The sequence below is a fragment of the Clytia hemisphaerica genome, unplaced genomic scaffold (genome assembly GCF_902728285.1).
Source record: "Clytia hemisphaerica strain Z4C2 unplaced genomic scaffold, Clytia hemisphaerica genome assembly, whole genome shotgun sequence".
Classification (NCBI taxonomy): domain Eukaryota; kingdom Metazoa; phylum Cnidaria; class Hydrozoa; order Leptothecata; family Clytiidae; genus Clytia; species Clytia hemisphaerica.
This window is the reverse complement of record NW_027103900.1, coordinates 532,986-546,769: the sequence shown is the minus strand read 5'-3', so window position 1 is coordinate 546,769 and position 13,784 is coordinate 532,986. Positions and strand designations below refer to the sequence as shown.

At 36.2% G+C, this 13,784-nt stretch overlaps 2 protein-coding genes across 2 annotated transcripts in view; one reads left to right on the top strand and one right to left on the bottom strand.

The window, feature by feature from the left end:
* The window catches only part of LOC136808804 (serine/threonine-protein kinase 11-interacting protein-like), a 37,141-nt gene that overhangs the window by 15,274 nt on the left and 8,083 nt on the right, over positions 1-13,784 (top strand). Inside the window, exons 20-27 of the mRNA XM_067065348.1 lie at positions 4,566-4,803; positions 5,755-5,896; positions 7,233-7,707; positions 9,372-9,469; positions 10,505-10,589; positions 11,552-11,645; positions 11,857-11,941; positions 13,039-13,078. Of these exons, the coding sequence (XP_066921449.1) occupies positions 4,566-4,803; positions 5,755-5,896; positions 7,233-7,707; positions 9,372-9,469; positions 10,505-10,589; positions 11,552-11,645; positions 11,857-11,941; positions 13,039-13,078 (1,257 nt within the window). The remainder of the gene's footprint in view (positions 1-4,565; positions 4,804-5,754; positions 5,897-7,232; positions 7,708-9,371; positions 9,470-10,504; positions 10,590-11,551; positions 11,646-11,856; positions 11,942-13,038; positions 13,079-13,784) is intronic.
* On the bottom strand, positions 159-3,046 carry LOC136808753 (uncharacterized). Its single transcript, XM_067065290.1, has 3 exons — positions 2,567-3,046; positions 1,907-2,099; positions 159-1,612 (listed from the first exon to the last, which is right to left on the bottom strand). The coding sequence occupies exons 1-3, from the start codon at positions 2,990-2,992 to the stop codon at positions 159-161; spliced, it is 2,073 nt and encodes a 690-aa protein (XP_066921391.1). The 5' UTR covers positions 2,993-3,046.

Below are 13,784 nucleotides of genomic sequence, written 5' to 3'. Positions count from 1 at the left end.
CACTTATGGGAACGTGGTAGTTCCAACCGGGTGAAATTTTAATGTTTCGTTTGATTGGGTGTTGTTGTACGTTCGCTTGGTTTATGAAGAATTGCGACAAGAATGATAAGTAAACGCCGGGTGTTGGTAACGTAAATTTTTCCGCAGTGAAACCGTAATTATACATCTGACACATTTGAGGTAAAAGAAAATGTTAAGAAGTTTTTGAATTGTTCAGGTTCAGGCCTAAAAGGCATTTTTGGGTATGATTCGATCTGTTTTTGTATGTCTTTTTCTTGTTCGAGACGTTCCGGTAGATTGAGACGCCACTTTTTGTTTAGGCCTTCGACAAGATTTTTGAAATCTTGATCATTCGTATAGAAAAGTTGTTGACCAATGATTTTATGAAATGTTTCTGAATCACAGTGCTGAAATTGAATAGTTGGATTTGGAGTTGTTTCCTTGGTGGTTTCAGATCCTACCAAAATATTCATCTCTTCAGTTTCATTACACTTTTCGTACCATTCCTCGTCTAACACGCCAGTTAACCAATTTTCTACATTTTCTGAGTTCCTGGCTATAAGATCTTTATTAATCCTGGCGTTTTGTTGCTTCATCCAATAAGATTGGTCAAGAAAATGAGGAAAATACATCAATGGTTGCTGGTTTTTACGCGCTTCTTCGAACCATTTATGTACCGAGCATAAGCATTCAATCAAAGAATCAAAATAGTCCTTCAAGTAATCCATACTGCTCTGTATTGTCCCCTTGAATAAAGAGCTTGCAGAGTGCACTTCGCTATTGGTCCTTCCGACTTGTTCTAAATAATCTTTCCCAGTGACACTGATATGGTACAAAACATACGACGTGCCTCTGATCTGCCTTATTGTTGGCCCTTTCCGTGTTATCATTGCTTTATTGAGGAAAAATAAAAACGTTATGTATAGTTCAACCATAATTTCCTCGAGGTAACTTTGCCAATGTTCTACAGTTTGTGGATTGACAATTTTTGAGCACAGACTCCGGATGTTATAGCATGAAGGATTCCTATCTTGATCAAGCTCGCGTTTCTTTATTGGATCCTCTACCATGCCTTTTAATAGTGGCTTAAAAGGTAGTGTTGGTTCAAGTATGGAATACTCTTCAACACCACCTAAGATTTCGTTCAAAAGATGAGAGGTTTCAGTGTACTTTTTCAATACATTTACCATGTCGTTTTCGTCGAATTTTGAATATTTTTGCTCCCTTAATAATAGTGGCTCATCTTTCATAGATATCTGCTGATCAAAAAGATTTATACTAGGATTGAAATATTGTGGTAAAACTCTCCTTTGGTATGCGTCGTAAAGACGCGTTAAAAGGCATTGAACCATTTCGAAAATATCTTCATAATTCGCCTCATATTTGATTCCTTCAGCAGTCCACTCCTCGTATTGCCAAAGAAATACAGTCTTGAAATTGTACGAAATGACTTTCCATTGTATGATCTCCTTACAGATAAGGAACACTTTCCGATATACATGTGGTAGACTGCGCATAATTTCTTTCTCCACCATTGAGAAGGACATTCTCCATTCTACCCAAGGATCCTGACTGTCTGGATGTGCCTTCGGTATCAAGTAGATTGCGCAATCTATAAAACAAATTGTTGTATATAGGAAACAAGTACGCCGAAAATAAAAGGCAGAAGAATCAATTTTCATTGAAAGGCATACATACCGGGTGTCCCAAAAAAAACATACTTGCGTATAAAACTAATTCTATTATGAACTGATGTCTATAGATTTTAATACAAACAATATGTAAAATGCCCTAAATCTTCTTTGTATAAATTTTTGTGTTTAAAAAACTAAAAAAATTCAATGGGCCCATCCCAGAACTCTCAAACTGGGTGTGAACATCGAAAATGATTATGAAAATGTCCAACCTTTCAGCTTTTTCATAATCTTCTTCAAATGAGGTCGCTTTCTAGCATTGAATGTTTCCCAAATCTCTTTGGGCCATCCTTTACAACGCAGGCCTATCACTTTGTCTTCTTTATCATCAAGTCGTAAATAATTTTGATTTTCTCCATAACCTTTATTCGCCATCGTCGCCTTTGGCTCTTCATTCGAAGAAAACTAAAACAAAGGGGAAAATGTCTTGTAATACGAAACCCTCTTTCTAAACTAACCTATAGCCGATGCTTTTTTGCTACTGGTGTGTACTCATTACAAGGTGCCCTGACGGGTGCAATAACAAAATAACTTTCAGCATAAATTTTCTTTACCGTTCAAAATTTTGAATTTTGGGGACCTTTGAGTTTTTTAAGGATAAGAATAACGATTTTGGGTGTACCTTTGAAACTTCAAAAATGCCTACTAGTAGTTTTACTTGAGTTTTTTACAAATTTCTTGCGAAAGCAAAACAAATGTTTTGCGAAAACCAAACCTCGCGAAAACGAGACTAGTTACACGTAAAAACCACTAATTAACGGAAAATAGCCTTCTTACGGCCATTTCAGCTGATTTCAGTCTTACTCGCGTACAAATAGATTGCCAAATTTTTGGCTCACGAAAATTGATTTGAAAAAACGATAAAAACTTACACCCTTCGTTATATCGGTTTGATGTTTAACTTTAGTTTGCAAACCAACTGGAGTCAAATAACCATCATAATCATCACACACAGTGTAAAAGCCAGCATGGTTCGTTTCCTTGTACCACAAATTATTTAACCGCAATTGATCTGTTTGTTTGTCACGGATATCGTTTACGATAAAAGGTCCAATCTCATAAATGAAATCATAATCAGAATAATCAAGATAAGCTCTTTCTGATCGGCTACCACTTTTAATGGCTTTCGTTACGATCGGGAACATTAAATGACTGATCTTGTAATTAGTTTTCATGACATCAAAAGTGTCAGCTACTTCATCATCAAAAAATAATGCTTCGTATGCGGACGTTTTCAAAATGAATTTCGCCAAATTCATACGATTCTCCTCGTCTCTAGAATCCATTTCCCAATCCATTGTCCTGTATTGAGTGTTTATTTCTCTGATCTCTGTATTTCTTTCTGAATCATCTACGCCATTTTCTCCATACTTTGTTTTTTTTGTTCTTTTGTTCTTTTGATGGATTTATTGCTCTCTTTTTCATTTTTAAGAGAACAAGAATGTATGTAGCCACTCCTAAAACGACCTTTCTCGTTTAAAAAATACGATAAAATGCTTTTCTCTTACATGTGTCTCTAATCACTACAGGCTCAAAAGTTTAAAAAAATAGGATGCCAGCATCAAAAGCATACAAAAAATGTCATACCAACCAAAACACATCATTATAATTACACTAAATGATACTAAATGAGAAATTCATTCTGTTATAATGGTGCTATAATCCTGGGATAAACTCTTTTCCCCGTCTTTTAATATTGTGTCCGATGTTTTTATACTGATCTAAGAACTTTCCCTCATTGCCAACTAATCAAGACGTGGTTAAGAAATAAAGCCATAACCAGGAGATGCTCTGTAGCGATGTGCTTACAAAAGACACGTACAGGTTAATTCGGTTTTCAAGAGGAATTAGATTTTCATCGAATAGGGGGAACGTACCAAATAGTAAAGCTTCGTTTCTTGTTGACGATGATTCTAAATATTGCCGATTATCGTCCACCTCTAAGCAAAACGCACTGTCGAATATTAAGTAGATATTCAACAAGAAAAATTGGATATGGAAAATTATTCAGTCGAGCTTGATGATATTCGACGAAGCGAAGCTGAGATAGAGATAGAGACTTAAGGGTCGTAAAAACAGCTAAATCCAATTTCTTGACTCTTGACAGCCTAATCCTAATAAGCTTCCCAAAATTTAAGAAAAGTCGATTTTAGGGGCCCAACCTCAAAGTTGGAACTTTGGATAAAAGATATGCCTCCTCTTCAGCGATCCATATTTCATTTTATATGTTGCTGTTTTTTTGACTCGTTATCGGACAAAATTTTTGTCGGAATACTGACGCATTCGTCAAATCCAACGTCGTGCACTTTTACTGTCGGACTAGAAAGTGTCAGACTACTGAAGACCTCCCAGTGAAACGTTCAAAAATGTCATACAAAGAGAGAAAGACTAAATGAGATAGGCAGAAATTAAAATGCTTTTCTGCTAATCGGTGAACGATAAACCATAAATTCAACGTGAAAAATTGGACATCCGATTTTTCTTGTCGAATATCTGCTTAATAATGGAGCGTATCGAATGGCAGAACGTCGAATCAGAGAGCGTCAACTTTAACAGTTCTTTACCTGTGATTTTAGAGCTATCGCTCCAATTCTCTCGGCTAATTACACCCGGGGGTGGTTGAACCTGGACTATAACGACAGTATAAAGATTCACCTTTTCCTCAGTATTGTTTTGTGGTATTGCTTAATGGTCTATGCCTCTCTGCTTGACGCTCAGTTATTAAAGAGAAGGATGGATAAACAAGAAGGGTAAGTGGATCAATCAAGGTAGATAGCTATCATAAGAGGAGCCTTTGGGTCGCCTCCAACCTCGGTTGCAGACTTACTAACTTGTATGTATAAATTGTGCTTTTGTATGATTTGTTTTCAGTGTTTGAAGTGTGGCATGGTGTTTTTGAATCGCCAAATCAGTGAAGAATATTACGAATGTCCCAACGCTGATTGTCGAAGTCGAATGGTTATTGAACGAATCACAAATGAGATTGATGTCCCTGGAGACGGAGATGATGAAAGTGATGGAGATAATAGTGTTGTTGACGAATGTGATGGTGGAGGATATGTTGAAAATAAAGATTCTTCTTTCGATATTGTGGTTCCATCTACTAAAGGTAAACTACTAAATATTATAAGTTCACCTTCTTTATATAATATTTTTAGCCCTTCTTCTTCTAGAATTAGTTCACAGGTCATTTCACATTTTTGGTTCCCCTTATAAGCGTATGGAGCAATCTCTTCCAAGGGGCTTATTGTGTTAAGTAGAGTATTAACTAGAAAAGAATTCCGAAATGCTCGTGTATTAAAAAAAAATAAAATTGCTTGACCTTTCAATCTAGAGTTTCCTTTATATAAGTCGCGCGATCAGACGCGTGCTACTTAATTATTTAATTATCCCCCTAAACTCGATACAATCCTTTTTTGACACATTTTTCAATTGTCTATAGATGTAAAAAAAGTACTGGGACGGTTTTAGTGGGATAAAGCGGACAAAAAAATGCCTGCGCGGCAATTGGCGGCTACGGTTGAAAAAGTGTATTTTCGACTGAGCAACACTCATCTATTAAGCAGTTATTGGACAAAGTCGAATCCTATATGCAAAAATATTGGGCGTGCGAGAAAAGATATTGGACGAGGCTTCGCCGAGTCCAATATCTTTTCTCGTAGCCCAATATTTTTCATATTGGATGAGACTGCGTCCAAATAAATGGTTTATTATCCGTTCATCGCTAAAATATTTCTCGTTTTGCAAACATAATTCCAATTTATATGCTCGTAAATCTGGTTTCTTGATAGTTTTTTATTCAAAAGTCTTATTTTTATTTTGTGACGTAACGTCAAAAAGAAGATGCTCAATTGTCATTGAACTCGTTGTGTGACGTCAATTTTTGAAATATATAGCCCCCATGGAAGCTATATATTCGAAAATATTGGACAGCAAAGAAGCCAATCAAATGTCGCTATTTACGCGCGTCGGATAATAATCGAAAATATTGGACAGCAAAGAAGCCAATCAAATGTCGCTATTTACGCGCGTCGGATAATAACTACATTTATTCATACAGACCGCACGACGAATTGTAATGGATGCCAGCACACCGATGCAGAGAAAGTTGATTCGTCTTTCTCCGTCGTCATTCCTTCTCACAAAGATTCAAAGAATGAGAGTGTCTCTTCATGGCCACCTTATTGCCAACGTAATCTTTTGTAAGTACACGTTTTTTTATAACAACATCCACGTGCTTTGATGCCTTAGGATGTTGTTGTTTGTTTTCAAATAAGAGTGATATCGTTTGCCTACTCATCACTTTTAATTCACAAGCTTTTTCACATAGGATTGACACGGATGTGGAACAAGATTGGTCAGAAAGAGGATCTTGCTTATATCAGCATAAAATAGCAATAGCAAGACACTGTCCTGATATGAAATATGTGTCTGATATGAAACGGAAACACTATTGTAAAAACAAAACTTTTAATATTTTGAGTTTTAAGCTTAAAAATGGTCTTAACCTGTTCTTAATGTCGCCATTTTTTCTCATATTTTTGTTTATTTCCTTGAAGCAATTGGACGTTGTTTGAGAGCTTGCAAAACTTTAGAATATTCTTAACTTGCTCTTAATAGTTTGGTCATCGAAGCCTTATGTTCTTGTATTGCTTGTTCTTATAAACAATGTGTATACACAGCTCACTCCATTCTATCTTGGCTACTTTTTTTTCTCGAATAGCTCGATCATAGATCTTGAATTACCTGCTAATTATCGGGTAAACTCCTTTCTTTTTTTGAACTTTAGCAAATAATCATGCCATGTTAAGCTAAGTAAGTTGTTGGCAGAGTGGGGATTAAGACCGTTATTCAGACGTTACGGTTCCGTATCCGAAATTAAACGGTTCCGAAACAAGTGTGAACGTCAAAAATTCGAAACGGTAAAAAAAAGAAGACATTACAAAGCAAAACAGATCGAACCAGTTTCGCTCCACTTTTTTCATCGAAACGGAACTGCTCCGTTTTCTTGCTCCGAAACGTTCCGAAACCAATATGAACACTCTTGATCCGTAACAGAAACCATACCGGGATAAAACGAGACCGTAACGTCTGAACATGGTCTAAGAGAGTGTCCCCTTTTCCATTTGTGCTAGACTTTGGAGGTTGAATGCTGAGGTGAAGTGTCACACCTACTATCAGCTCCCAAACTTACCGCCTACACCAGATTACCCAATCTAAGCTTCTCATTCGCTGAAAGTTGCTGGTGACCAGGGATTGCACCCTAAACCCTTGGATTGTAAAACCAAACGTTACGGTTTCGTATTGCTCCGGTGTGGCATTTGTTACGGATAGGAAGTGTTTATACTCATTTCGGAACGTTTCGGAGCAAGAAAACGGAGCAGTTCCGTTCCGATGAAAATAGTGATCTCTTTTGTTTTATAATGTCTTCTTTTTTGGCCTTGAAATAGCACGATGAAAGATCCGTCTTCCTGTCTCGGCTGCAAGAAGTCATAATAAACTAAATTGAATTTGTTTACACTTTTTTTTAACTTATAGGCTAAACAAGAGCATAAATGGGATGCAGCCTAAAATGGCCAAATCGTTACCTAGCAACGTCAATTTTACCGAACTGATACCCAACACACCCTCCTTCGAAGTTCTCAAAACAGAAAAACAGCAGAAAACAGACGTTGACATATTCAACGTTTATATTGATACCACTGACCACCAAGACAAAAAGAAAAAGGTCTCTTTGGATCAATCCTCGACCACCAGATCTTATTCAAACTCGCCAGCTGGTTCATATACAAGCTCTACAACCTCCAAATCTCGCGGACATTCTCGTCAAACCTCCAAAGGTTCAATCAAAGTCAAAACACCAAGATCTTCAATGAACACACCGATTATATCCAACCAAGAGACTTTATTCGAGAATATGGAAGAGTTCAGTAAATGTAACCATCGCTTGAAATTGTATTTTGATATCAACGTTTTTGCGAAATTGGACGAAGAGTTTTTATGTCAAATCAGGGTACGTATAATATTGGTGACACGGCCTTAGAAGAGTAGAATACGGGATATATTTTGTCAGCAAAGTCCATATTGCATTGGGTGAAGCTGTGCCGAATTACGTCTTTCGGCCAATGAAATAGACCTTATCGGAGTTTTTGATTTTTCTAAAACACCGATGCATTGTGGGATTGTTTCGGGGGTATTACCAATGAAGTATAAGCCCGAAGGGCTAGAAGTCGCGGCCTTGAGCGGCTCGCCTGGTTTTTACACAAATGACAGATTGAAACTAAAATTTACCGCTAAATTTCGAAAAAAATATCGATCGTAAACAGATTCAATCTGTCGTCAAAAATGCGGCGCATTTTTTAAGGCTTCACTTTTTCTTGTCTGAGAAAGGTTAGAGATTGACCTCTAGCCCTTCGGGCTTTAAACTCAATGGGTATTACAATAGAATTCCCTCGAGGAATTCCTGAGAGATTTCTATTGTAATCGTCAGCCGTGCAAAATTACTCGAATCTGATTGGTTTAGAGGAGTGCGATTAATCGTTAATTGCACTATTACCACTTTTTGCACTCTTCGGCGGGGGGACACTTTTGTCCCCTTATTCTTTTCTCTCCCAAGTCCTGTGTCAGAGACTTTTTTTACTATATAATAAAAAACAAAGACATTTTTTTTCTTCAATATAAAAAAGGACAAAGAAATTTTACGTTACAAAAGCTTCTTTTAATTGAAGACAAAGAAAAATTACACTGCAATGTTTTCTTTTTAAACAAAAGAAAAAAAGGAGGTTTTCGAATGTTTACAAAGAAAACTATGATTTACTAATGATTATTTACTGACGATTACCTCGGAATCGTATGTTTTGTCGTGCAATTAACGGTTAATCACTCGTAACAAAGGAGAAAATACCGTAATTTGCACTCGTCCTTCGGACTCGTGTAAATTACTATTTTCTCCTTTGTTACTCGTGATTAATCGTTAATTGCACTCCAAACAATACGATTACTAGTACTAATACCCCCGAAACAATCCCACAATACATAGCTTTCTTAGAAAAATCAAAAACTCCGATAAGATCTATCACGAGAAACTGTAATTTAGGCGCGATAATAATTATTCTTATTCAAATCGAAGATGGGTCTACATGTTCATTTACTGGTTCGCGTGTTATTCAATAGTTTCCTTGAAATAGGTGTGGGGTCTTATCTTTCAATGTGGTATTTCGATTGGGCCCTGAAAAATTAATCACATTAATCAATTCTGTTTGTTTCCATTAACCATTTAATCAGTTCTGAGTGGTTTCCATCCGCCTAAGGCTACAAAGATTCGATTCGTCATCCCAAATGTGACGCAAATTTTTTTGCTTGCCTAAGAAAGATTTAAGATTCCTATCTACCCTTTATGTCTCATTTGTTCCCCCACTCCCCTCACCACAATGACAGAAGATGGAATTATAGAGGAGGTCATTTTTAAAAATTCACAGCCTGGCCCCCCTCCCTGGATTTTTGGCAAACTTTTGAGGGTATCTCCTTGGATTTTTACAGAATTTCACTAGCACCCCTGGGTTTTTTCAATTTTATTCAGAGTACCCTCCTAGACTAAAAAATGATCTCCTCAACCATTCAACAGTAATTTCTTTTTCTGGAATAGCCCAATTCACTTCTCTTTTTCTTTTTAAACAGTGTGATTGTGTTGGATATGAGAGAGGGACGGCCTACGATTCACTTTTAATCATCACCAACAAAACCGTCTACGTATTTCTCGTCACAGATCCTAAAGGGTGAGAATGTCTGTTTGATAAAGAGGGAAATTACCCAAAATCATTGTATAACATTAGAGGCCCTAATGCATCACCATTATGCACCAATTTGGCTCCAAGGAAAATCATTTCCGAAGGTCGTAGCTGAAGGATCTGACTCTTTTCTTTTGTAATGTTGACGAGCGAGAGGGTTAGGTTACACCCTCATACTCCTTCTTGTAACACAGTTTTAACAGATTTAACAGTTTTAACAGATATAAAAGTAGTAAAACGTAAACATTGCCCGAGCCACGTGTCAATAAAGAGAACAATCAAAATCACGTCTTCAAACAAACTTGTATAACAATTAAAACAAACTTGTAAAACAATTAAAACAATCAAAATCAACCATATTTTTTTATTTTTTCATTTTGACATGTGACATTTGTTTTGATTTTGTTTCCCGCTGCATACGGTTTGTTTACAAATTTCGTCAGTACTTTTATGTCCCTTTAATATCTAGAAAGAATTTTTGACTTACGTTTATGAAACGTACATCCCTAGTCTATTGATGTGAAATAGAGAAATTTATCACAGTCGCTACGAGTGAAATAATTTCTTTTTTGAGATTTCTGAACCATCAAAATTCGAGCACAGAAGGCGGTGATAGGACCGCCCTGGCGACCTAACCTGTTGCTGAAGTTGCCATCGTTTAAATCGGAAAGATCTGATCGTATCCGGGAAGGTCGAGGCTGTTTCTGAAAAATTCTTGTGATGAGATATACAGGAATCAGTTACCTTTTAAAGGGATAGTCAGATGGTTTGAGATATTTTGCCTGAAGAAACCCTCTGTAGTTTTCACACGGTTCTTACGTTGAAATTCTATTGTTTTTTACCAAAAGTCAAAAACTTGTAATTTAAATATCTCGACTTTGGAAAATATTTAGGTAAAAATATTTTGAGGTTTTTTTTGCTCAGGACAATAGAAAGATTACACATGCCAAATATCTCAAACCATCTGATTATCCCTTTTAAACCTTCTCAGCTTCAACGTTTCCTTGATTATTTCTCTTACAGAGACACGCCTGAAGATTGTTTAAAGAAACTGGCTTTTTGTCCACTGGCTAACTTGAAGCATTTCCAATGCGGTTATTTTGCACAGGTTGGATATAAATAAAGTTTTGATATCTATAAAATTCGAATTTTAAGAATGGTTAGTAGCTGGTTATTAGCAAAATGACTCACCAGTCTTGCATAAATGCAACAGTTGTTGCATGATCATAAAAATTGTTCCTTTCAGCTGATTACTTTTGAAAGTTTTTATCTTACAGATTTGATACTTTATATATACTTTTGATAATATTTTCCCCTCCCATTACTTTTTTTAAGCCAGGGCTCTACTACTAAGAGGCTCTGAAATAATAAAAATTTTTCGTATCGAAAAAAATGTGAAAATATATAAAGCAAACTCGAGGCCAGTGCTAACCCTATGGGCATGCAACGTCTTATGGACGGCTTAAGACCTTTGGACGTCCTAGAAACGTACATTAGACGTCCAAAAGACGTTTGTGCCCATTGGGAAGGCTTTCTCTATAATTCTGATAGCATCCATCAGTAAAATCAAAAGGTGGCGCAAGTGGTTCTGGCCCGGGGGGGGCACTCGATCTGAAAACGACCATACGTTCGGCCCAAAATTTGGCTTCTAAAATCGGACCCTTACAGTGCAGTGAATTTCCATGAAAAATCATACCCTTACAGTGCACTTTTTCAAAATTTCTCACCCGTAAGGGCGAAAATTTTTGCGATTTTCCAAGAAAATGTGGAATTTTTCCTCCAAAATTGACCAATTTTGTGCCAATTTTACCAAAAAATTGGCCTTTTATCACAATTTCCTACCCTTACAGTGCAGTTCAGTGCAGTTTTGTAATTTCCTACCCTTACAGTGCACTAGCTGAACTATGAAAAACCTACCCTTAAGGGCCGAACGTCTGGTAGGTCATTTACCTTGAGTGCCCCCCCCCCGGGGGTTCTGGGTACGAGAATGGTTATGAAACTTTTTTGTCAACTTGACAACATTACTATCGATTTTTATTATTTTTCATAATCTCAGTTTCTCATTTTCAGAGTTTCATTGTGGATTCAAACAAAACAGGTTTCCGCTACAAATTTATAGCTGGGAACAGTGAAAAAACGAACCAATTCATATCTCATATCGAAGGTGATTTTTACGTATACCATACCTAATTGTCATTTCATACATGAACTCCAATCAGAAGATATTTTTGCTTTATAATTGCCCATTTCAAGATTTGATATTTTTTTAAAGGTTTGAAATCTTCGTTCTTATCATGAATCTAAAGCCAAGCGATGAATTTATTCACCCTAACCTTTTGCGAGGAGCGTGTGATTGAGTTTTTTTCTTTTTTCAGATATTATACACAGTCACTTAGCATACACAGATAATATTCCAGAAGTTGTTCGAGAACCAAATCCTCAATGTTCCTCTAATATCAGGTTTGTTGTAACTCTTTATATAAAATCCAAATTAGCCAAATCCATTTACACGTTTTTTTATAAGAACATCCAAAATGTTTGGATCCTTCGGATGTTCTTAGCTTTTTGAGTTTTAAGTCTAAAAATGTTCTTAACTTGTTCTTATTTTCATCATTTTTTGAGCGTTTTTGCCCATTCTTCTAAGAAATCGGGTGTTTTACAGTCTTCAAATCCTTAAAATGTTGTTAACTTGTTCTTAACATTTTGGCTATTGAAGCCCTATGTTCTTATATAGTTTGTTCTTATAAAGAACGTGTAGTTGAACAAAGCTCCATCCAGCTCAATCCGCTCAAGCCAGGCAAATTTAACATCTGTAATATCTCTCTAAGAAAACTTCTGAGCTCCACTGAGAATTCGAGTTACATTTATATAATTGTTAACTTTTCGTCAAAATTTGACAAGTCTGATGAAATATTCCCGCCCAGGTGCCTATTAAACGAGGGGCCCTAATTGCCGGGGGTTGGAATTTTTTACCTCTGATTCTGAATACAGTAAACATAGTCTGAAATCATGCGAATTTACACTAACGGGTTATTCCTTTTGAAGGTAAGAATATTTTTGAAAACAAATAAACGGTGGGGGGGGGTCCATAAATGTTCCGACGCTGTTGGAAAAAAGTCAGTCAAAATAATAAAAAACAGGGTGTCTATTAGTACTCTTGTCTCCCGAATAGACGGGGGGTCCGAATAAACAGGGGGGACATAGGAAAATTTTCTAAATTCTAATAAGCGGGGGGGGGGTGGGATAAGAGGGGGGGTAGTTTAAATACAGATTTTTTTCTAACTGATATCAATTTCAACAACAAAAAAGAAACTTTAACAAATAAACACGTAAAATAAGAACCAATACCAACAAAAAGGAAAATTTAAACAAGTTTAAGGTCTATCTACACTGTAATAAAATATTGACTTATTCGAATTAAATTAGCGGATGGGGGGTCTTAATAAGAGCGGGGGGGATGGACTTTTTTGTATCTTAAGAATTAGCGGGGGTGGGGACGTCTATTCGGGAGACAAGAGTACGTGAGAGTACTATATTTTTTTCTTGCTTATTTTCAGATTTCAAGTACTAAAGGCAAACGAGACGAGCGAAGCAAAGGTATTATAGAAGGATAATTTAAACGGTCGCCTCACAAGCGAACCCTACTTTCCCCTATTTTCCATACCTCGAATGGAGTTTTCCATTTGGCTCCCCCTATTGTTTAACGCACTTTTTAAGGTGTGTAACCAGCCTCCAATGGTATTATGCTATTGGTTTTTGGGGATGAGATGGGTTTTTCACAAGCTCCTTATTTGATTTGGTTGGTCTTTAACATGTAATAAACCAATTTTGTTACTTTTTCTAAAGAAAACGTCATTTTCATTACTTCAAATGACCAATTATTAAAGTATTTTATAAAAATCCATCTCATCTGGGTTTTTGGCATTTTTTCATTTTCCAAACCTGAAACAATAATAAACTACTACCATGTGTGTCTTTCAAACATACAAATTTTAAATTTCCAGTTCGTATAACAATCTTACTTTACAAACAATCCCTGACGATACCATACACAAAATAAACAATACCTCTTTTTACCATATTCAAGTTTTGAAAGTTATTGTCCCTTTTCATTAATCCATTTATCCTTTCGGTTTTTTATTCACTCGTTTATTTTATTCATTCGTTCATTTTATTCATTCGTTCATTTTATTCATTCGTTTATTTTATTCACTTGTTAATTTTATTCATTCGTCTGTTTTATTCATTCATTCATTCATTCATTCATTCATTTTGTGCTTTGGATACTGATCCTATTTTCTGA